The sequence below is a fragment of the Semicossyphus pulcher genome, unplaced genomic scaffold (assembly GCF_022749685.1).
Source record: "Semicossyphus pulcher isolate SPU_LCO1_2020_fin unplaced genomic scaffold, fSemPul1.0.p SCAF_27, whole genome shotgun sequence".
NCBI classification, from domain to species: Eukaryota; Metazoa; Chordata; class Actinopteri; order Labriformes; family Labridae; genus Semicossyphus; species Semicossyphus pulcher.
Window position 1 is genome coordinate 3774753 of NW_027211701.1, and position 25928 is coordinate 3800680.

Consider the following 25928-nt stretch of genomic DNA (forward strand, 5'->3'; position numbering starts at 1 on the left):
TTGGGACATATGCGCATGCGCGTGCATCGTAACTCTTATTTTGCATATAACTTCTGCATTGAACTTTGTTCTGGCAATTATATCTAATTCTGGCATTTATATTAAAATCACCATAGATCCACTTCTCAGCATTTAATCTTGAATCTTTATCTATTTAGGCATATTGGCAACACAGCAATTAGCTTGATTAATATAAAAGTCAGTCAACTTCAAAGAGCAGATTGCATTCAACAGGCGTTCAAAATGAAAGCAACAAATAGGCAAATATAGACTATGAACAAAGGTATATAATCTCTATAAAACTACAAGATGTGATAAAAACACAAGATGACAAGGAAAACAATTGATACGGTTGTCTATTAATAATACAAAGATAAATAATGACCATACTTTAACCTAAAAGTTTCACATATTAAATATAGTAAACGTTTACTAGATCAAAACATGGCTGCCAATCTAAAAACACTGCTATTCATTGAAGATGAAGCATCTTTATTGAACAACTGGGAATCTCCAATTTTTTAATGGGAAGTAATTAAGTGTTCAACGATATATTATGTGGGCTCATTTCGTTGAAACACTGCTTTGTGAGTTTAAGTGTGCTGGCAGGAAAAGCACACATGTAGGGCCACATCATCCTGAGCACCAGCATCATCTAGATCATCCAACACCCTCCACTGACAACACTCCACTTCACGTCTTCAATCAATCACCCAGAGCTGTTTGTGGCGAGGCGAGGGGGACAGAAATTATTTTTGATACCATTAACCCCAGCCAATCAGAGTGATAATTGTCGGAGAGCCACCTGCTAAACGACCTGGCAGACTGATGGGAAGTTTAGCGGGTGATGCAAATTCCGAATGTCAACAGAAAATTAGTTTGCACAACAAAGGGCTCATGATTACAGAAATTGCCCTTATCCAATCTGATTGACAATAAAATAATCCTTCTAATTTAGGAGATAATTGTGCAATTTTCGGTGTGGAAATAGCATAATTGATTTGAGGGAGGAGGATGCAGGAGAACAGAGGCCCTCTGGGAAGAGACAAGACTTCTAAGGGGAAGAACAAAACAACTTTCACATACTTTGCTGTCTCCCCCCTGGTCTGACTGGAGCTGTGTCTTCTCTTTGGAACATTAGGTCTGTGAAGTGCAGTTTGTCAGAGTCTAACAGCAATAAATGGAATGAGTTCCACAGCATATATCTTCCCTTGTGTAATGGGTCTGATATATCAGAGACAGAGCTGTATCATCTATCTCTTGTTTAGGTTCTGATCAAGAACAGAGCTGTGACCACATGACAAACAGGATTAAAACGCCTTATCATCTTATGCTGCATGCGGAAATGCCTTAACTACTGTTGCATGGTAATGTGAGCTGCACACACACACACACACTCTATCAGAGCCACACACACACACACACACACACACACACACACACCACATACTGTGCAGGAGAGGTAATGGCATTGTTAATTACCATACCACTGCCACTGCTGCTGGCCAATATCTCACTTCCTTTACTCTCTCACTCACACCTGCCAGTGTAGGAGTGATAAACTGGGTTCAACAGGGAGAGGAGAAGGAGGGAATTCTACTTGCCTGCTATGAATGCTAATGCAAACATATACAGTGGCTATCCAGTAAGCTAACAAGGTCATTACAAGTCCATAGGTGCATGGCTGTGAGCCCCATTAAGCATGTTCTTCATACTATATGTCTGCTGTCAGGAAGATGGACGAGCACTGCCTGCAAGGCAAACCTGTAAGACAAGTAGCTGCTACACAAACTCTACAGCAAGTCTGTGTGAGGAAAGCACACAACAGAAAACAGATCAACTGCAGCTGCTCTCTTTAAGTAACGTTGGCAAAATTGTAACTGATCAATATTTTTTCTGTTAACGATTGCTTTGTGTTATGTTAAATGAGCTGCTAGAAGTGTCAAAAGCCACAGGGAAATATCAACTGTTATCATTATGTTAATTCTTTTGCACTTTTCAGTTCCCAGTTTTATCATTTTTAGCTCATCTACCACAGTTCCACCTGCAGCAGGCAGCTGGTTCAAGCACTTCTTATCTTTGTACATTGTTCAACTCTACATGCTAGTTTGTCTGTGGCCATCTTCGTTTCTCGGAGCCAAAATGGACCACATCTAGCGACTTATCAGTCACAGGTAGCAACGCCCTAAAGCTTACCGTGGCTCTATCCTCGATTTCATTCTAAATGGGACCATAAATTTACGAGAGGAACATCATGCTGCATTGAAGAAAACTTAGAACTAATGATCAGGGCCATAAACACAGCACAATGTTTACTGTGATAATAAAGCAAACCCACATTTCAAACTCGATACAAACAGTTTGTATCGCGGGCTTTCCGTTAAAAAAATCTTTATGTCATTGTAAAAGTAATGTAGTATGATTAGTGTATAACCCATGCCCCCCTCCTAGTCATCAAACACAAATGCTTTTTATCACTTCAGAGGAACTGCTCCAGCCATCGACACGTGGGAGGTCAGGTGATGTATAAGAAAGACTGATATAGTCCACTATGGGTGGCATGTCAGGGCCAATAAATGGTTTAAACCAGTGGTTCCCAACCTTTTTGACTGCACGGACCAGAGGGTAGCTATAATATTTCTGACGGACCGTTAGGAAAGAGCAGATATGACACAGATCTGTGTGTTTCTCATGCTCTGTAGCCTACCTGTCTCAATAACGTTGCGATCTGTCCCTGTTTCCGCGCACAGTTAAAGTATAAACTTTGTCTGTCATGCTGGCATATGTCCGTATGTTTTGTAGTTCATATATGTCACTGATAACACAGAGCTGTAGAGGGGCATCAGGCTTCTGATTCATATCACGTCACGTGATGCGAAGCCAGGGTTGCCAGGTCTGCCATTTTCCAGCTGAATTGGGCTACTTTTGAAGTGCTTTGCTGCAGGCGCAAGGTCCCGTGTAGTTGCACACGCTGCCTGGGAACCCCTGGTTTAAATGCAGGAATTTAACCCAGGAGGGTAACAAAATAGGTCTTATCTCTTACGTCAGACTTAGCGATGACCGACTTCTTTATTGGAATTTACACCGAGTGCACCAAGCCGAACTGACACCGGTCGTAGCTGCGCATGGTCTCATGATGCATGTCCACATGAACACTCAAAAAGCGGTGACTGTTACCAAGCAACACATGTCTCCACTCGCTAACTTTTCTCATCAAATGATTGACAGAAGATATGGATAACAAAAGAAGTTTACAGATAGTGGAGGAAACATAAATAATCAAGTATGCCATTGTCCGATGTACATTTATCATGTCTCCCTCTGTCTGTTCTGAAAGGCCCTACTGGTACAAAATCTGAGCTCAGTCAGCACCTGCAGGGCGAGGACAGTGCCGCGTATCTTTCTGTCCGACACATGCTGCAGCTGAGGTGAGAGCTCTTTGATGAATTCAAACAGGAACAAAAACGAAACCTTTCGTTCAATGTACTGTCCGACCACGGATGACTCTTTCAATGCCCTTTTATTTATCCTGTAAAACAACAAAATGCGCTGCCATGTGTTTTTCTGCTAGGTTTTGTGACTGTTACTTTTACCGTGGATTTAAGTCGGACTTTCTAAACTTACGCCTGCTCCATCCCAGGCGTAAAAGATACGCAAGATACACAGGGCTTAAGTCATGCTGGTGCACAGGGCGTAATTTTAAGTCCATCGTAAGTTTCAGCTCTAAGTCAGACGTAAGGTTACAATCAGGCTTACGCCCAGCTGGTGCACTCGGCTAACGGGCTTGAGTTCCACAGGAAGAAACAACAACGAGTTATTATTTGAACCCACAGGAAATGTTTCCCTAACCTTTTACATGTTTTTTTCCCCTAAACATGACCAAAGGAGACCTGAAACAGATGCTCTCATGTGTCTACATGAGATGGAAAAGGAGTGTTGGATGTCTGTAGGATTACACAGAAAAATTCAGCTAAGATATCAATCGACTGTTTTATGAGGGTAAGATGTTCAGAGCCATTGAAGGCATCATACAACCTTTTACAGTGGTAAACCAATGTTAATGGGCAAAGTCAGTGGACCCATTCAAAAGACCTGTAAACACCACATGGTATTCTACACTGAAAATTCAGCAGCAGCAAAGGAATAGTTGAATCACTGCTATCGATTGTATGGCCATTCTATGCACTGGGAAATAAAAATGTGGAGGTATTGCACATTGAAGCACAAGCTTCTATTAAAAAAAGTTTAGTCCCTGTAACTTCCCATAGATTCAATCAATGAAAACCTCACTGTATGTTCCCCCCCAGGTGTCCAATTTCATCCGGTGCCTACCTCGTACAGGTCCAGCATCTGGTTCCCTCCGATGCCCCTCGTGGTCTTGACATTTTCCATGGCCAAGGTGAAGTAGATCCCTCTGGTGTCAGACAGGTAGAGGTTATAGGTGTCGTTCTGGTTCCACTCCTGCACCGCCGCAAACACTTGCTTCTCATCAGTACTGACAATGTGTAAATCCTATCAGGGAGCAGGGAGAGATTAAGAGGAGTTATGACTGGAGGCGGGAAGGTGACGGATTAGAACATGCTGACCCTGTGGGACTGGTCATGAGATCAATGCTGTGGTGTGAATATAAATGGTTGACGACATACTGTAAAGTGTAGCTCACCCCGAAGTGCTGTACCATTACTAAGAGTCTGACTGAGTGTGAGCGTTGAAAGGTTAAAAAAAGGGCTAGTAACATGCCTGTGGCTTAATGCAGGGTCTTCTAACTAAAAGAATGGCTGTAGAAAGAATCAAATCCAATCTCTTATGGAGTCTTTTTTACATTAACCCTGCTATTCTTAAAGATATATAGTTTTGTGAGTAATAGTGTGTTAAAAGTAAAGCCCCACCAATATTGGTCCAGCTCATTTGGCCGATGTCATCAGTATCAGTATTCTCAGGTATAAACCAATATGAAAACGTTTTGTATAATCCAGAAAACGATGCTTCGTGTGATTTAGAAATGGCACCATCGTTTAGTATAACAAGCAGGTGTAACCAGGTTAAAATCTTTATTTTTATGTATGAAATTCCACCTCAACCTGAGATATATTGAATAAACTTGGCTTTTTTATGGTTAAGACATGTAGCCCACTGAAGCTGAAGTGTTAATACCTGTACTGTCACTTTAACCCTCCTGTCGTGTTTGTTTCTCCCCCTTACTTGGGTGTTCCCTGTCAAATTTGACGAGCACTAAAATTGCTCTGTTGACAATATAAAACGCAGCAGTGTGTAAATATAAGTCCCTCTAGATTGTGAACATGCAGCAGAGTAGTGTTACTTGACTGCATGTTACAGATGTCAGTGGCAGCTAGTGATCCAGGTCCATCCTTCAATCAGCACAACAGAACGCATCGCAGATAACACTCAAGTAATGGGTAGATCTAGAACTGCTGCAGGCCAGGCACGCCCGTTGAACAGAGCACGGTCAGAATCCAGCATTTAGAATACTGTCAGCACGGTCTGCCATACATTAACCTCACAGCAAAGCAGTATGTGGTCTGCACTTGAAAGTTCAGCTTATGAAAGCAGCCTTCTGCGGAGCCCTGCTTTGTCATATCGCTGCAAAATCAATGCAGAAAACATCTACTTTCATCCCAGCTGAAACATTCACTATATTTGCTGTCATTTCACTAACAGGCATATTTTTCCCTTTTAAAATATTTATGGGTATCAATGAAGAATGTAGTAAAAAGTGAAAAGATTTGTAAGGCTTATGTTGCTGCAACTTACCTTTGGCAGGGAGTATTTGGGGAGTTTTGTTTGAATAAACGATTCTCTTTTGTAGGACACATAATAGGTGGCTCTTCCTGATGTAGGAACCTGCAACACAAACAGTACTGTTTATTTTCATGTATTGAATAAAACATACTGCATAGTGCGCGCTCCCATTAAGTGATGCTTTGGTTTTATTATAGCTGTGTTTGAGCAACATTATACTCGTCTTTCATTTCCTCTGCTGGAGCTCTGCTGTTTAAAAAATGCAGAGGACACCTTCTATCAAGGCCTCCTGTCTAACCTCATTACTGACACCATATCATATTTTCTGCAATCAATTAAAGTGGTGGGTGATAGCACACATCAATCTCTGTCTCTCTCGCTCTTTGTCGTGCTGGATACACAGGATTTGTTTTCTATTTTTTGGGACTTGGCCATTTATAGCAATCTCCTGGCTCGCATTCAGAGGATGCTGCCCTCTCTAGGTGTCAATGCACTAGGTGGTTTCAAAGTGGACTTTGGTAAATATCTCTTAGGACAATCGATAGTCTCATTATTCTTTGTCAAGAGAAATCTTTAAGTTGCCTAACCAAGCCTCATCTGACAGCTAGTGAGGGAAAAAAAGGTGTCCTTAATGGTCTAGACCCTTTGCAAACACTCCAAGCTGTTAGATGTTAGCTTATGCAACAAGACAACGCAGGGCTGGTGGGCCTTGAAGCCTTGTCATTAGCCTGGAGGCCACGGAAGCCAAACACTTTATACACATACAAACACATAGAGACACGCAGAGTAAAGTGATCCTGCAGCTCGATAACCCACTTTTCCCTCCTGTCAATAACAATACGAAACTCATTAGAGGCAAACCTTCAAATCAAACTTGTGGCTCTCTGCTGAGGAGAAGCGTTATCAGTATTAATGTTGTATGACAGGGCTGATTCTTTTTCTGATCTTATAAGTGCTCAGAATGGCCCAGGAGAGAGAGAACGAGCTCGGAGAGGAAATATAGCGGGCTAGCGTTGAGCACTACGGAACAGTCCCACATGCAATCGAGTGAAGGAGCAGGAGATCGATGGCGGGGTAACCAGAGGCAGTTTGAACTTTAAGAGGAATTGGTATGATTGATTTTTTTTCTTCCCATCCCTTTCAGGATCTTTCGTCTGTGACGCATACGTGTTTAAATGTAGAGGTGCTAGAATTGAAGGGGAGGTTTGGGTTGAGCGCTCATGAGTTTACTTGAGAGACTTCAGAGAGGTCAAAGAGGATTGAAGGTTCTTCGGAGAACAACTCTGTTTCTTTTCTAATGTGCTGCCAAGGCCAGGGAGGGTTCTGGAGGTAGGACTTGCCTGTAGGTGGCTCAGGTAGGTAGGTCTCAGAAAAATCCCATTTCTCCTCTGAGTAAAACCTTTAGTGGGATTAAACAGCTCGGAGAGCACCACTATAACTACAACTACAACTGCTACGAAAAACAACAACAAAAGGAAGCATTGTGTAGTCATACTGTTCAGGGCACGATGACCTGTGGCAAGTCAAATGCTACATGTTAAGTGGCCACCAAGTTTTATCCCATACTGCCTTGGCTAAAACAATGTTACATTTCCAGAAACATATGAGCAGAAAAGCTTGGTGTAGTGAAGGAAAACTCAGCAGATGGAGATTGCACACTCGTACAGTAACATGACACCTTGTCCCCTTATTATGTATATGTACTATAAAAAAAAAAAAAATCCTCTGTGCCACTGAGTAGCATCTGCAAGTGCTACAGCTTTAAAATGATGTGTGGAAGTCCTGTCAGATGGGAGAAACTGTGGTAATTAAATTTGCACATTTTCTGACAGGCATCTTACGCAGCTCAAGATGTTTGTAATGTTCTTATTAGAGTTATGTTATGTATTTCTACTGAAATACATATCAATTAAATACATTTTCATTCTGTTTAAGTCGTCTTTTATTGTAATGCCGTAGTTAAAGAAGCAGTTCGCCCCTGGAAAAAGCCATTGTCAAACAAAGCTGGCGTTTTCTGTAATCGATAGAGGCAATAATATTTTAAATTGATGCCATAGCTGTGGAGAAAGTTGTATAAACAGCTTGTTGTTTCACCCATTCTACATTCCTACAACACCCAGCGTGCATTGCGCCCCTCCCTCTGAAAGGAACGGCCCAGCGAGAGACGCTGGAGTGAAATACTACCGTTTTCGCTGCAGGCAATGGCTCAGAGCGGAACACAATCCGAAATACGAAGAGATTATACCGATGGATCGTCTAAAAAAACTTTGGGTCTGCAGTCCACATTTCCAACCTGACGATTTTGAACGAGACATGACCAAATGTGGAATGTCTGGGAGGGAAAACAAGAGAGCAGGCAGCGTTTCAAGGCACCCCACGGAACAAATGATTACATTTTACAGTATGTGGTTTTTTCAACTAAACACTGCAGAGATCGGAGGCGGGCGTCCTAGATTGAGGAAGTGTAGTTTAGCAAGCTAGTTTAGCGAGGTTTTCCAGGGCCCATTGGAGAAGCGGATCCTCCAAAGGCACTGAGCGAAATTGCATCTTTTTCCGACCATGATGGCATTAGCTCCCCATGATAGCATGATAGCACTGAGGTTGAAAATCGGCGAACTGGCCCTTTAAGGAAAGCTTTGTGAAAGCTGTGTTAAATTAGTTTTGTTTTTACAGTTACAGTTCACATTTGGGGCCACCAAATGTCTACTTTGGACGCCAAACTGAAGGACTATGGGCCTTTCTCAAACCACCCCTACACCCTTCCACTCAGTTTGCGTGCTCATGCGGTGGGTCCGCCACATATAGTGCCGTCCCAAACCTCTGTGGAGTGGGAGCTGATTGATAGCCCCTCCTACAGCGAGTCTGCACTGATGCTGACTTACTGACCAGGCGCAACGCCGGGTTATGTTTGTCATGAAAGACGCTCAGAAAAATTACAGTTCTATGTTATTACCTGTACAAACATACATTTCTTTAATCACAATAAACATCTAATAGTATGCAGACGTTTAGATGTGAAAGTTTAAATTATGTTCAGGATCTAAACATGTTAACTAATGTTTTAGTTACGCTACTTGGACATTTCCACTCTTCCTCTCAGTAAAAGCTACTTGTTTATTTGATTGTGAAGTGATTTATTAACTCAGCAGCCTATTAACATGAGTGTGAAAACAATACTTTGTGTGCAAAAAAAACCTTTTTGTGCCATTAAAGAAGCTAGTGACAAAGTATGTTTTCCTCATTATGTGACGTTTCTTTAATGACTCTGTCTCACAGTTTATTTATGTTGTCCGTTATTTTTTTGTGACATGAAACCATGGCTACATAGAGTTCCTGTTTCTGCATGAGTGAGGGGAGTTTGTCCCAAAGCTTGCTGCTGTATCTGATCCCTACATCTTAGTTCACTCTGTGACGGTGGCAGTGGGGAGGGTCCAGTTAGAGAAAGGCCTTCGGGAACAGTGCTCAAAAATAATAGCATCCATCCCTGCTATATGTACAATGCCTTGAATATATTATTAATTCATACTTTTAATCACACATAAGCACATTTGTAAAGCACATTCAGCACTGAAAAGGGTTTCAGGTTTGCAAAGGCTGATGTCAGACTGTAAGATGTTTGTGTGGGGGTGTGGAGGATTTTATAAACGATGGTAGCGAGGGAACAGGGATGATTTTTGGAAGATCTACTCTCTCGAGCAGGAGAGCAGAGGGCTGTATCAGTTCAGCAGCAGCCACTTCGAAAATAGTGAAGTTTATCTGAGGACTGTTGATCCGGGGAAGGTGATGCCAGCAAGGTGCATACCATAATGTGTGCTGGTCTTATAGCTGCCTTTGGAAGAAGATTCGTTTCGAACAGGTGAAGAGGTGAGCAGAACAATGCAAGCAGATACTTTTTGGTCCCTGAGCGCAGGTGCTGCAAACACCTTCAGCAGACATAATCACAACAGTTTTTGTAGGTAAATTTGAATAAAATCAGCGTTGTGGTAGACTAGCTGTGTAATTATGCTGACTTTCCCTTTTGACTTTTAAATGTATGAAACCTCATTTGCACAATGTCAAAGTAAATAATACTCACACTGCGGAGGAAATTAAAATACAACCCATAAATTGCATCTGCGTTACTTGAAATTCAGAACATTACCATTTCAGATTTTTCTGTCGCACGAATCATGATTAAAATGACACACTGGGCAGTGGCCAGGATGAATTTTAAAAGTAGTGTGGCTTCACAAGAAAAAAAAAAGCTCAGTTCAGGTAAGAGTAAATGGATTTTTAAATGTTTCACAATCAATTCTAAAATAGATACCGTACATGGAACCTTTGCATATACACATATTTGGTTTGTGTTGCAGTCGAGTTTAAAATAGCACCAAAAGCAACAATATGCTTTCATTACAAAAGCTTAAATGGTATTTTTAATATGAATGCTTCATTTAAATATGATGTCAGTAGCTCATGGCAACTTGTTCACACTTAGTTTCAGCTTCTTTTGGCAATTTGTTTTGGTTTCTGGTCAAGAAATATTCACAATGAAGCCTCACTGTTTTGTTTGCTGTTTGCTTGACCAGTACGAAATAGCGGAGAGTCAGCAGAAATGTGTTAGCAAGCTTATGGCCCAGATGTATTCTATGGAGCTAGTGGAGAAAGACAGACACAGAAGGTAACGCACTGATCGCAGGCTCGACTCCCGGCCTGCCGATCCGTTTGGTGCATGTCAACCACCACTCTCTACTCCCCACATTTCCTGTCTCACTTCATCTGTCCTATCTAATAAAGGCAAATGCCAAAAATAATCTTAAGAAGGTAAGTGAATACAGAAGGTACTGGAAACAAATACTGGACATACTTATTCATGTGGCCAGAAACATAACCAACTAGAAGCTCATATTGTTCCATCTTTTTAATGTTTAAGTAAGCTCATCAAAAATCTGCAAGGAGCTAGCAGAGTAATTTGGAGATAGAGGTTAAGAAAACCAGAAAAACAGAAACATGAAACTGCAGTATTTTGAATGGCCAGAATCATATCCAACTGAAAGCTCATGTTGTTCTTTGTCCTTTTAGATTAAAGAGGTTAAAGATTTCAGTTTCGTTCTCTTTGGTGCCTTAATGGCGCTAAACGGTTAATACAGGAGTACACTTCCTAATTTAACCAGACGTCTACAGTTCGCTCCCTTTGTTATGGTTGTAACTCTTGATTTACTCGCAACACTTGCAAAAAACAGACACCCAGTCCATAATAATACTATATAGTGCAAATGCAAAGGCTTTCATCAGTGGGCCATAGGCTCAATCACCATTGTGTTACCTCATTCGGCGATAGATAGTGACTTAACAGACATTTATTTACAAGAAAATCACTTTGAGTAAACACAGAGCCTGTGTTTCTGTCACTTTGTCAAGTCTTTAACATTCCAATTGAAATAACTCATCTTAGGAAATCATAACACTTCATTGTAAGTCATGAGAAATAACATGAAAGCTCATTAACTTCACACCCACATCTCATAAAAAATAATTAAGGTGGTTATAGTGACTCCTCAATATGTAAGACACATTTAACTCAGGGTTAATGACTTCCACATAGCAAAGCCCATCATGTGCCATAGTAACTAAATAAGACTGTTTAGTGACCCACCTGGATGAATATGTAGTCATATTACAGCACAACGGAGCAGATGTCTATATATTCTTTAGGTTAAAGAGGGCCCCTCTTTTAGGATAATTTTGGGGCCATTTTCGCCCTTATTTACAGGACAGCTGAAGAGTGTGTGGGATGACATGTAGCAAAAGGGCCGTGGGCCAGAGTCGAGCCGGCAGCCGCTGCATCAAGGTCGGTAGCATTTTTACACGGGGTGCATGCTCTACCCACTGAGCTAAACCCCAAGTAAGCCCCTTTTTTTTTTTTTTTTTTTTTTTCTTTTTTTTTTTACATGTTAGCCAAAAGTTCTTGACGCTGGCTTTAACTTGTGTTTCTGTGATTTTGTTTAGTCTTTCAGTTAGGGATGCACGATATTGAATCTTTTGCCCATATCTGATATGCCGATATTTTCCAACGCTTTTTGCCGATTACGATACCAATATATTAGGCAATATGTTTTTTTCCACCTAATTGCAGAGAACATCAAGTCTCCCCTGTAGTGGAATTGATATCGTGCCTACTCTTATTGTAGTGGCCCAAAACTGCCATACCACAGACATCTTGCACCCTTCTTCACGCTTGACGGAAGAGGCATGGTGCAGGCAGTGCGCGCGCACATTCGCGCCGAGTTAATGTCGTAGCATTACGTCAAGGTTTTTTAGGGAATCATCGAGCATTAAGGCATAATTAAGGCGTTGTTTTATCGGTGGAAAATATCTGCAGAAAAATGACATCTGCCAATGCAGATAACGTGCCGATAATATCGTGCACCCCTACTTTCAGTAGTTTAGTTAGAAGAAGGTTAGAAAGCTTAAAAAAGTCAGGGATCAACTCAAAACTAATGAATTCCACAACCACATTTCATACAAAATAAATAAGCAAGTTATAGTTGCTCCCAGATATATATAACACACATCTCACTTGGGATTGATAACGTATTTATAACATCATCCATCATTGAGCACGTTGTAAGTGGGGCTGACTGTTCAGAGCCCTACCTGTATGAATATGTAGTCATCTTGAACCACCAAAGAGCTGATGTCGATGTATCCGGGGAATGGGTAGTTCCTGTTAGCTTCTGTGCACATCTGGGCTCTGCATGTGACATACTGCACATCTGTCACATGAAAAGACACACACAAAACATGAGAGCTTTAATAAGAAGATTATAGTTAGTACTCGTAAAGTGCATCCTAATATATAGAACTGTAGCAATGCCGTATCTGTAACAAGCGAGTACTTGAGGGCATCTACAAATGGTATTCGATTCTTTCCAATTATATTGATATTTATATATTAATGACTCTTACGTGTGTAAGCGCCATGAAAAAAAATAAACAAGTGTGTGAGTAGGATTGTACTTCACCTGTCTCTGCGGTCTGACATTTCTCTGACTAATTCTCTTCTCCTACCAGCACAGAATTTATTCATATTATGAGTAGCTCAAACAAGCATCTCTGCCTGTCAATCATACCCCGGTAATATGAGAAAAAAGCAAGGCTTATATCTCAGAGTGACACTATTTCGACATCACAGGCTGGCATAAACAGTTTCACCTATGTCACCTATAGACGACCTGTGTGGTTCTGCCATTCAGAGTTATGGGGCTGACATTCAGCGAGTGAAAGGGAAGCACAGAAAGGCCATATTAATCAAGAATCATGCACCGGGTTTATTGGTGGGGCGAGCCAGTGCTGTTTCCCCAGGGACGCCTGCTTTTCTCCAGGAGGAATTCATTCCTATAGAGGCCTGTTCATTACTCCTCTTTGATGTGTGCGTGTGTGTGTGTGTGTAGGAGACACTTACTTCCATCTGGTGTATGAGCCTCCATGTGGACCAGATCTGGCTCCTTGTCGAGGCCCGAGACAGACCTTTGAGAGAGTGACAGACCATGGAAGAATACATAATCATAATGACAATGAATTGAAAGGGATGTAAAGGACACGAAGAAGGAAAAAAAGATCTGAGACTTGTCAGTGCAGAGGGACGGTGAAAGAGGCAACGGTAAAAAAGGACAAGGATCCTGAGGCAGCACTCCACTCAGAGCCGTTTCTTAAAGTCACTGTGGAGAATTTATAATATTAAGTAAGCTATATAAAGTTTCCATCCTGGTGTCACATACATGGAATGCCCTTTAACAATTAAAAAAATACAAATACACAGGTAACAGTATAAGTGAATACAATAAGTGACAGTACCTCTCACAGCCATACAGAGCTTCAAGTCATTTGTCTGCTCTTAAGAACAGAACTGTATAGCAAAGGAGATTCAGGATGATCAAACTGAAGAAAAAATGTTACAAGCAACATTGATTTTTTTAAGATCATGATTCAAAAAGGAATCAAATAGACCTGATGTAGGACGAGAGGAATGCCTTTCTAACTAGTTGTTAACGTTACGAAATTGCTGATAGGTTGGGTTTAATCTCTATATTAATGCAGAATGTGTAGGCAAGGGACAAGATAAGACTGGTATCAGAAGCATTCCGGTTTCTGTTTGTAGTCTGAGAAGTAGTGACAATGATGTTTAAGGGGGTTTGGTTATGTGCAGGAAAACAGTCCAGATGGAGAGCAAAAGAGGCGGAATGCACTGGCTGAAAGGCAACCTCAGAACTCATCTGATTAAAAATGACTAATAATTCAATGTTGACTTTTGTTGTCACTGGTGTCTTGGTTGAACTTCCTGTCTTCGTTTGTCCCATCCACCACCCTGACAGCCAAACAAAGTGGAATCATTGCTTTTTACACGACATTAGCAGACATTATAAAGGATACTTGTGTCCACCACTACAAAGAATCCTACTTGAATCTCCTTTGGCATTGATTTCATGCTGCCCACATTACGTGCCACCGCCAGCTAATGCATATTAAGACGTATTAGTCATTTCCTGTATTTCTGTGAGACCACACTGAAAGTTGCCCCCGTATTCGAAGTGCCAAATTATGGCAACCACATGCACAGCAACTCTAGGCACGTTCCCTTCCAGCACAATGGAGCAATACAAAGATACAAATCCTTTCTCCTCATCATCGCCCGGGTCGGTGCAGGGTCACCCCACTGTCTGACTGTGACTATCTCTGGGTAAAATCTTGCTTTCATGTTCATTTCTCTGCGCGTGGATTAGACCGGATGGACGCAGCTTTCCCATTGTGGCGATATTTCATATCCCTTGGAGGCTGATGAAGCCATTGTCCAAATACAGCCAACTGGAGGCCTGCCGAGTCATTGCTCGAGGCCCATCCAGATGTCCTTGAAGGGGCTTTCGCCGGGAAGGGCGAAGCCAACGATGGATTGTGCACATTATTTAGGATTATACCACAATGGCATGGAAGAAGCTCCAGATTTATGCAAGTTACAGTGGATATAGCCAGCGGCAATCCCAGGCACACCCCAGTCACCTCAGGAAGGGGGTTAGGAGCAATGAGCTGGAATAGATCCGGGCCTACGTTTGTGATGAGTGTGCACTTTCAAACGCAGTAGGTACACTGCAGGGGGAGTGAGCAGCAGACGTGACAGGATGAGAAGTGACAGGGACGTCCCGGATCCATTATTAGTCATAGCTCTCCGTACTGTACCGAAGATTATGTATCTGCGTGTAGGCATCTGTTCAACACCAGCCACCTCTACATCGACAACTGATGTGAAAATAATATATAGTATTTATGTGCAATATGCCTGATATGAGCAGGGCTCGTGTGAGAAATGAAGTGGAATGCGACATTCCCTCGGACGCTGAATGCAGAGCGTGTTCTTGAGGAGGAGAATCATCTCTTGCCTGATTGTATCAAGGGGTAGAAAATGCGCAGGATTTTCAGCAACATCACCAGTCAGTCACACACCTTGTTCTAACCCATCAGTATCACTTGTTCAGTGGCGCAGAACACGAGCAACAGTTTCTGCATTTCTGAGTAAACAAAACTTAAGAGAGGAGGAATGGAGGGGGATATAAAAAGATAAAAGCGAAGATGTGAGAGGGGATGACTCACCAGTAGAATCGGTTCGGCGTGACGTGTTCGTGGATGAGCTGCCATTTTCGCCCAAAGTCCACAGAGCTGTACAACTGTGGGGATACCAGAGAAAAAGAGACACTTGTTAGCAAGACGAATGCTTGTCCCAACAGTCGTGCAGCTTCTAATTAGACCGGCTGATTTAGAAGTTGTAACAGTGACGAGTGAGCCTGAGAGTGAGACGTGGCTGAATAATTCCAGGGTCGAGTTTCGCCCATTGCCATAAAGCATCATCGAGAGAGATGGGCTGACAGAACGCTGAACAGCTATCATCATTACCAACTGTCCATTTGAGCTAACATATTATCACTGATAAACGCATCTCTATTTCCCTCTCGTCTTACAAATTAGAGCTATAGGTTCCAATTAACATGGGAATAACAAATGCAAACTGAAATAGAAATGACACTAATGTGACCACTTTTGGCTTGATCAGCAAATAATTTGGTTTGATTCAGTAGGTTTCAAATGTTTCTTTAGCACCCAATAAAAACCCACAGTCCTGAGGAATGAGCGCACATTAGTTCGGGGAATGATATATAGCACAGTTGACGTGAAGGTGTAAAGTATGTAGCCAGTGGCCCCATTTCGATGCACTAATTACATTTTCTAGTGCTCGGGCAAACAATTAATAACCCAGGTGCTTTTACCAACACTCTATTGATTGATTTTGTAGAAGCAGCTCCCTTCCACCTCGCTGTGCATTGTTCTTTCCTCACAGCGCGGTGGCCCCAGTTGAGCTCTATGCTAATGTTCCTACGTGTTGTCTTTCATCTAAGCAAATCTCACACTAACTCAGATAAAAGAATGCACATTTGTCACCAGATGCAAATTTATTTGTCAGCTACGCATGGGGAAATCTATCTCTGTCAGCAGGTGTGTTTCCATTTAAAAACGACACCAGTGTTCTCAAAACATGTTCAGCAAGGGTGCCCTACATACGCAGATTGTAGCAGTTATCTGCTTCCAATTTGGTGGGATTCTTTGGCTTACATCGGGCTGTCAAACCTCCATCATATAATCAGCAGTTGAAAGCCACGTGTCTGTTAGGAGTGCCTGACAATGATGAGCGGTGGCGGGAGACCAAAGCATCTTCTCTGTATCCAGTTGTGGCATGGATCTGGTGTCAGCTTGGAGCCATTTGTCCAAACTGTTATGAAATTGAACAGAGTGTAATATACACCACCCATAGGTGTCTACTCTAAAGAAAATTATATTCCTTATTCTTCTAACTTCAGCAACAAAAGGTTCCCCACTGGAGCCGTTGGGTGGGTGTAACGGGGCGACAGGCAGGGCCCCTCATCACTTTGGACAGTGACATATGACGCCAGCAGGCAGACTCAGCCTCTCCTCCCTCCATTCATCAGTTCAATGACATCTTAAATTTTAAAGCTTCAGAGCTGTCACAAACTAAGCTTCATAGTTTCCCACTCACTTCAATAAATCAAAAACGTGGCCAGCCAGCTGCCACGCCAACGATGGAGTCGGTGACAGCAGAGGGAGCCGACAAAGGACAGGAGTCTCGAACAGTGACTGAGGAATGTCAGAGAGCACGTTAAAACTCTGTCTGTCCATTCTGATGGATTAAGAAAACATTTAGGATGCTCTGACTTGTGCAGATGGAGGTAATGTCGGACCTTCAGCTGACATTGTTGCCATCCTTGTTTCCAGTCTGCCAAGGGACCTTTGTTGTATCTTTCTCTCCCTAATCTCCTGACATCACTCCTTTACCTGGTGCACTAATAAATAGAATCTTACACCCTGTTACATTATGTCTATGCTGGTAATGTAAGCTGATTCTTTCATCCTTCACCCATAATTCTTATAAAGAAGTAATAGCAATTTGCACCACCCCAATACAGCCACAACTCAATATTGCAGTGTAAAGTTGTAATTGTAATAGCCTTAAGCAGGCTTAAGGGGCGGTGGGGGGTTGGGTTGACAGATGTTTTGGATGCCTAAATTTCCCTCGGGATCAATAAAGTATCTCTCTCTCTCTCTCCCTCCCTCTCTCAGTCTATCTATCTAGTAACAGATTTAAGCACAAAATTTCTTGGCGAGACAATAAAATAACAATTACAACCAAAGAGCTCAAACAACTCATAAAAAGAGATAAGTTACTGTTATTTGTAGATTGGTGTTTTTTGTGTTTATATGCTTTGAGCATAAGAATTTACCAGTAGTGACTTGGTACAGGTAGTCTATATTACTGTCACTATATTACTGCGTGAGTGTCGATGGTTGGATTCACTGATCGCTACAAGCCAAAATGTGACAGTTGATTTGACAGTGAACAAGGCGGTGAGTAGAGCTTCTGAATGTAATGGAGAGCCCTTGCAGCTCATTGCGAGTGACCTTGAAACAGATGAGACCTGTAACACAGTAACTGTGGAAGGATGACAGATGTAGCCTCAGAATACATAAATTTAAATGCATCACAAAAATGACTGAATGAGGGCACAAGCTGTACACACAATTCAAAGAAAACTACAAAATGTTATTTTCACTTAGCTTTACCTTTGTATACTATGTATACTAATTAGTATACGACTTTATACTATCTCCCCCCTCATTTTTATTTCCTTCCATTTTTTTTACACTGAATTTTTGTATTTATAATAATAATAATATCATTTTTAATAATTATAAAATACATAATTATTTATCATTGCATTGCTACATTTCATTGTTTTGCAAAGCACCTTAACGTTGTAATCTCAAATATTTCAGTTTTGTTCTCTGTACCTATGATGATAAAGGGTAATTGTCGGAGCACACTTCCCAGATATCCAGACAGTGCTGCATGTGTGACGTCCACGGTTGGCTCCGGTTGTAACTCTTGATTTTCCTGGCTGACGGTAGCTTTCCTCTTTAGACTGTTTGCCTTCATCTGAGCGTCAAGTTTGTTTCTTTTTCTTTGGATTTTCACTTATTTCTGAAGTTGTATCTGTAGTCATCGATCTATTCTTTGTTTGTTCAGCCATAGTAGATTACTGTTTACCAGAAAAGCAGCTGCTTAGCTCCGCCTACCCTCTCTGGCAGACCAACCACTGCAGGCTGATGGAAAACGCGTCACTAACTGGGCGCCGCTTGTGATTTTTTCCGTGAAAGTTGCACCAGACACCCAGTCTGTAATAATACTATATACTGCAAATGCAAAGGCTTACATCAGTGGGGCATAGGCTCAATCACCATAGTGTTATCTCAGTCAGCGATAGATAGTCACTTAACAGACATTTAATTAAATGAAAAACTTTGAGATGATCACTTTAAATCGTCATTTTGCAGTCAATAAAGTTGGATTGAATACAATGTCCCTTACCACGGCTGGAATAAAACATGACATGAAACAGTGACAACTCTCAGAAGGATATTTGTAGTTGTGTATTACATGTGAACTACATAATAGTGATTACTATCAGTATTATTATATGTACAACATTTCTTAAAATAGCTGAGTAAAACATGCAACACAGCCAAAACTCAAGTGTAAAAACAAACATATCCAAGGGTTCGTAGAGGCCACTCCACAGAATGAGTCAGCTTATGTATCTCAGGAATAATTCATGTGAATTGAGAAACACACTCAAACACTGTTTACACATAAGGTGTGTCATAGCCCAAAGAATGTCTCACTCTGTGCTTAAGATCAGAGCTTAGGCCTTTGAGGGCCGTGTCTCACAAGAAATCCATTCCTGGCAGCTCGGGCTTTATCACATTTAGCCATCAAACACTTTAAAGCATGCTGCAGGCATACAGGCATAATAAACAGGTTCTGTTCCACTACTCTTAGTTTAGGAGTTACGCAGTGGTATTGGATTTCAGTGTACTTATATGGGGAATAAATCGTAAGGTTTATGTATTGGTATTTGTTTTTCTTCTTGTTGCCTTAACTTGTGATTTACAGGAAACAAATTTACATGAGGAGGTGAGGCAAATCAAATACAGACGGAGTTTAAATGAGAAATGAATTGATTCAAACACTGGTCCCTCACAGGAGAGGTTACACATCAAATACTGAAAGATGAATTTCATGAAGCCTTTTCATGCCTTTTTTTCCTTCTTAGGGGTGTGTGGAAATGCTTGGGGGAAATGTACATTATTGCACTTGCTTTTGCTATCCGTCTGCTTAAAGACTGGTGTAAGTGCACTTTGGCTCAAGATGAAATCCAGATAAAAGATGAACGACTGCTCTACAGTGGCTGTCTACCCTTGAAATCAATTAGAAAAGAGTCACAGTGCTAGTGGTGCAGGGACATGTCCCCTGTGGACAGAATGACATGAGTTTTCATACTGCTCACACACGACACAACAGCTGACCCTGCTGCTTGTTTTCTGCTACAAACTAAAACAAGCTACGGCTACTGTTATCATCTACCAAATGTTCAGATTGTCACACAGAACTGGCTAAGATGATAATGATGTCTTTTCCTGACACTCGCCTTGAGCTGTGAAAAAGCCTGCAGTGAAAAAGATGCTTAAAGTGAGAGAGACAGAGAAACAAACCATTATTCTCACAGGATAAAATGTGGTGGTCCTGTGCAACCAATTAGCGACAGGAAGCCCATGCGGGACAGTTTTTTGACCCCGCACATGCCCCGTTCCCACAGGATTTCCAACCATTACCAGAAACACCATGCTTCTCCCGCCCGCTCCCACTGAGATTCTGATCACTCTTTCCCGTAACAATGTTCTCTATTGACAGCCTGTCTGTTCCATTCTGCAATAAAAACAAGCTATTATGGATTTTGCCGGAGGCAGCGGGAAGAATCTGGATAAAAATGTTGAAGATTGTCTCCCTGCTTCTCCAGTGGCTTGTGTTGTTTCACATAGCAACAGATACAGACACTGAAATGCCACGCTTCACAGTGGCAGTGATGATGTTTTTGAAGAATCAGATTTGTAATATAATCTAGTTAAATGAAAATGTTGTCTCATTGCAAGTTTGATTGCCTTAATTTATCAATGATGATGAAGTATTCATATTTTCTCACTTATCTGGAGAGATGGATTTTTATTTGTCTAGGCTTTAAGATACCTGTCTCCAACTCAATATTACAGGGATAAATGGGATTCAATAAGTGGTGCACACATACTTAATAATTTATATTAAAAAAATTCAACAGCAAAGTCTGTTTCCAAAAGCAGTGTATCTGTAACTCCAGATAATTGAGACCTCACCATCAGCCATGCACAGGACCAATTATTTCAGGTACCTCAAAGTCAAATAAAACCTGTTACCTTTTTTTTTATAGCAGACAACACCTGGCTGTGTGTAAAGGCCAGTTCAGATCAATGATTCGCAACGAGACTGGATGCAACTGCCAAAAGAATCCCCTGACATCTGATCGCAAACGTTCTAAAACTGGGCTGTTGACATCAAATCAATGCAACGCACACAGAAACAGCTGACTGTCTCCATAGCAACGACGCACTGACATACCCCACTACTTCTGCGTTAATACTATAACGTTAGTACTAGGCCTAGGTTACATGAATTATCTAGCTGGATTTCTGTTATCATTATAAAAAGAAATAGATGACAGTGACATGCTCACAATGTTAGCTGTAACACTGATTAATAAACTTCGAAGACAGAGAGTTTGCCTACGCCAAATTATGCTGTTTCCTGATTGGCTGAAGTGAAACAGGTACATCATTCAGTTCTACAACTGCATTTGGAGATTTGACAAGTCAAGTCTTCTGCAACTCGACGCAACGTCTTCAGACGCTCTGCAACTAACCAGTTCACACCGCCGCAAATTTCTCTGCAACATTCTAAAACTGTTTTGTTTTGTTGCGAATCATTGATCTGAACTGGGTTTAAGAGGACTTGAAACTATAGCGATTTAGACTGTAAACACTTTATGAAAATATTTACTAAGGCAGTGGTTCTCAGACTTTTTCTGTCATGCCCCCCTTTGGAGAAAGAAACATTTCCAGGCCCCCCCGCCCCAACAACATTGTCACAAATGGGTCAAGTTTAACTTTTATTGAAAGAAAGTTTCAAGATCGTGACCATTCTTTTCACTTTTCTCTGAGTAATTTGCTGTGCAAAAAAATTGCTCCATCAGACTTTTTCAAATAGAAATATAATAAAATGTGCAATAACTTTTTCAGAACAATAACAATAAAGTTCAATCTGTGCTAAGAAAAAGAACAAACAGATTTTTGCTGCAGCTGCCAGACTTTTCAGACATATAACACAGACAGGTCTCTCTTCATCTCCGACCATATTCGCTGTAAATCGAAGAGCAAGATAAGCGTTGTCATATTTTCTTGACTTCTTGGATTTTGGTGGTTGGTCAGCGTTAACGTCGGCCGACGTCGTCTTGTTGGTATCTGACGCGTGAGCTGTTTTTGTTTTAGCTCCTGTGATATATTTGTCCATTGGCAATGCTAGACTTTATTTTCTGTGTGTGTCTGAATGTGAAATCTGTCATGGAAATCACCAGGGCAACGCGTTTGTGTACAGTGCCACCCGAAAATGAGTTGGGGTTGTCCGACGTCAAAACATAGTTCCGCCTGCTACATTTTCCAACTGAAAAAACCCCACACAGGCGCGGTGACGTGCCCCCCCTGTCATGCCGCCGTGCCCCCCCGGGGAGGCACGCCCCATAGTTTGAGAATCACTGTACTAAGGTCATAAATGAAGCTAGAAATAGACTTATTTACTCAGTGACTTGTATACAACTGTACCTCTTTTTGCAAACAGTGAAGTCGCCCTCTGCTGGCCGTTACAAGTAATGCAAGTTTAGGGCACTTCCTTTTCAGACCCAGAGGCTTCTTCAACGTTAGTCCATTCCACTACTTTAGCAGCCACAAGTGACCATATTTGAATGAGAGTCATTCTGAGTGAAATCATTCCGATTGAAGATATCAGGTCAACTGTTTACATGGGGTGTGATCCATTATGATCTGGTGTTTACATGCGCTGACACATTAATCGGAACAACTGTGTGACATGCGCATATTAAGCATTCGGTCTATATCAGCTCAAGATGGAGATCTGTAGTCAGTTCAAGGCAGTAGTTGTTGTGTTGCTGTTAAGCAAGCAACAGCATGACACCAACATATGTTTACTGCTACTGGAAGCAATGGAGAGAAGACGGGCACAAGAAGCTGAAGGTCAGCAGCAAAGATTGGTGGGAGAGAGTTGTGCTCTTTATGGAATTTATTGATCTTGAATAGAAGCAAAAACTTTGGAATGACTCGCGGGTTGCTTGACACGTTTCTGACCTTTCTTCCTTCTAGCCATCCAATAATACTGAGGTCTCTTAAAGTTTTAATTTCGAGGTTGCGCAGTTTAACTTGGAAACGTTCATCACCACGCGTTTTGTCAAGACGGAGGGCATGCGCAGAAGAACACACTCAGGACGTGATCGGGTCAAATCGTAAAATTTGTCATTTGATCTGTTCATAAAATGGTTTAAACCACGACCTCTGCAACCGATGGAAGTTTCCATCGGTTTGGGCCTTTTTCCTTCTGACTGGGGTTTTTATATGGGGCATTTTTATTTGGTTTGGGCTTTTAAACTGATTATAATTGGAATATTAGGTTCCATGACCCAGCCATTGACAAGATAGCCATGTCCCAAAGCATACACTGCTTTATCGTCCATTTTACTGTAAAATAGACCTTAATTGAAAAAATGAACATTAAGCTGGATTGAAGGACACTTGAAAGTAAGTAGTGAGAACACAAACTTATTAGAACATTTTTCAACAAGGTCATAAGGTCATGAGAAGAAGGGTCATTTCTCATTGACTTGTATACATTTGGAGTTGCCCCTGTGCTTGAAAGTTTAAAGCACTTTTGCATTGTCTTCAGTTTTAAGCCGCTTTCCCACTGGCCAAAAAACCCACTAACACCCGCTAACACCCGGCTTTTTTGCTTAGTGGGAAAGGTTACAATCAGCATTCAGATCGGGTCAAATGACTCTGCAGTAGACCCGTTGGTAGACCTCGGCTCCGATCGGCATTGATGGGAACACAAGACCTGGGTCGACACGCTAATCTCCTACACCTCTCCGGCACGGTGCTATGCTCTGTAACTTCTGCGACTCCTCGTCATCTCATCAACAAATTTTGCCCGTCTCCGTCCGAGTAGCGCTCGAACATCGTTTCAAATTTGTCGCGCCGAGTCTGATAAATAGACTGAACATGTAATAGATACAATAAAGACCTAACCACTGTAACAGCTTCACTGTTTACTAACCCTGTTTTGAGCGCGTTTTTGACAGACGGTGACACAGAAAAAAAGGGACCGACAGGAGTATACTTCACTGGCAATGGGACACAATCAGCCTCTATAAGCGGGTCTTCCTGGGTCTGAAAAACCCGTGTCAACAAGCTAAATTTGGATGGGAAAGGGATATTACAGTCTGTGCTTACTGAAAAGATTTTCTGATCAAATCTGGCCGCAATAATCTGAAAAATAGGAATTTAATGGCTCCAGTTAACTTTTAACAGAAAAAACGAACAAAATAGTCAGCCTGAAATGTTAATGTATTGACTAAATGACTGTCAGGCAGAACTATATTGGACTAAAATGCATTTAGTAATTTAATTAGAGTTATACACTAGTCTAAAAGACCAAACTACCAGTGTTCCAGCTCTGAACCTTCTACTTTTTATTGCTTATCAGGGTGCCAATAATGCAGCATCCCTCATGCCTCATTCAGAGTTTGCGAGACGAGTCAAATTTTCATTTTGATTAGCCATGTGAAAAAATAGAGAGGAATCTTTAGAGGACTTCCTCTCCCCAAGACATTTTGTACTCCGTCTGAAAATACGGCTCCTATTCCGTCATGGCTTCTGCCCTGATGCTGGAATAATGTGTGTAAACTTGAATACCATCTTTGCTCTGACACACTGCAGTTACAGAAAGCAAAGTAAAGGTTTTCTCCCTTTATACATTTACACAGTTCCTTCTGCAGCACTACAGCGGCAACTTTGTGCCACCCAGAAAAGCTTTGTGCATGAACATCAAAGCACAGACGGCTCCAGCTGCACATAAAAGTTCTCAGAAAAAGAGTCAAGACTTGGGAGTTATGGAAATGATAACTGCTGCATTATAGGCCCCTGTGTCCCACACAATTACTATAAGTCACTTTTATAACTTCTAATTAACTCTCCTATAAATTCTTGATGCATCTATGTACAGTGCTCTAAATCAAAATGCTTCTGTTGGCATCGCCTTGGCGTTTCCCATATGGGAGGGCAGAGGAAGACCGGTTTTATACCCCACAATTTATGGAGCCTGCAAAGTACGCAGCAGTAAGGATGCTCCTATGGAGGGAGCTATAGGAAAGGTCTGTGCAAAGGAATGGATGGCTCTAAGTGAGAGTCCATAAGAAGAGGAGAGTCTAGAGTGAAGCATTCTCATTGGTTGTTGTTGTAACAGTACACAAAAAATCATTACCTTCAAACGGTCTGAACACTCTTCTTTTCTGATTGATATTACATTTTTTAACCATAGCGCAGAAATTAAGCCTCTTTAAACCCAATATACAGAGTTTGAACTGTTCATGAAACAGTCCTATAACCAGCGAGAAGATTGGCTGTTTCTATATAATCATTTTTTATTCCTGTCATGGCTGTCATCGGGCCGGGTTCCAACAAAGGTTTTCATAGCACACAAACCGAAAAAGCGTATTTTTTACACATTTCAATGCAAACTTTGACAGTGAATGGTGTGTCAGCCAGTTAAAAGCAGGAGGAGAATTTACTTTAGAGCATACACACACGCACACAGGGTAGTATCAGCAAAGGTTTAAAACAAAAAGAGCCGGGAATGGACTGAAGAACAGAAAAGCTGAAATTTAAAATGAGCATGAGCACGGTCAGATGAGACAAACTGAATGTCATTACTGAATGGTCCCTCTTTCTCTAAGAAAGGTACGTAATATGCTTTCTCTTTTTTATATAAAATGCATTGCAAGACTTGCCTATAAACATCCATGGAGGTCAGAGTGGACAATCGCTGCAAAACAACTGGCAGGATAAACTGCTTATGAACGGTACTAAAACAATGTACACAAAGTTTGTCTGTCCTCGTTTTAGTTATTAATCTTACATAAGCACAAACAGCTGTTCGCAGGATGAGTAGCCCTGAGGCGATGTAAAAGAAAAGTCACGAAAGAAAGAAACGGCTGCTTTCTTTCGCCGGTACCAAAACAAAAGCACACTGATCTTTATGACACTTGGTGTACCACTTGTCCAAAATCGACATGAAAGTTCTTCATAGCTGCTCCTCAAACACAAGCAACTCGATCTGTGTCAGACAGGTCATTTCTTTTGTCTTCCTCTCAGTTGTCTCCATGATTCACCGCAACCTCCTGTGATCAGCCAGCTCATTGGTATGCATTTACATTCGCAAGGCGCTTTGCTCTGACCATTCATACTGTAATGTGGATGTGGATTGGGTTTCATAAAGGGAACATTGCTGGCAGGTGTCCATTATGGGTTTTCTCAGTCTTACAGTTTAGTATGGATTATACGGACTCTTGTATAACTGAAAC

General features: G+C 41.5%; 1 protein-coding gene across 1 annotated transcript in view; it reads right to left on the reverse strand.

Moving 5' to 3' along the window:
- sorcs3a (sortilin related VPS10 domain containing receptor 3a) overlaps positions 1–25928 on the reverse strand; it is a 249982-nt gene that overhangs the window by 61386 nt on the left and 162668 nt on the right. The window contains exons 5-9 of the mRNA XM_069676841.1: positions 15385–15458; positions 13205–13269; positions 12397–12515; positions 5773–5862; positions 4333–4512 (exon numbers count right to left, since the gene is read on the reverse strand). Coding sequence (XP_069532942.1) covers positions 4333–4512; positions 5773–5862; positions 12397–12515; positions 13205–13269; positions 15385–15458 — 528 coding nt within the window. The remainder of the gene's footprint in view (positions 1–4332; positions 4513–5772; positions 5863–12396; positions 12516–13204; positions 13270–15384; positions 15459–25928) is intronic.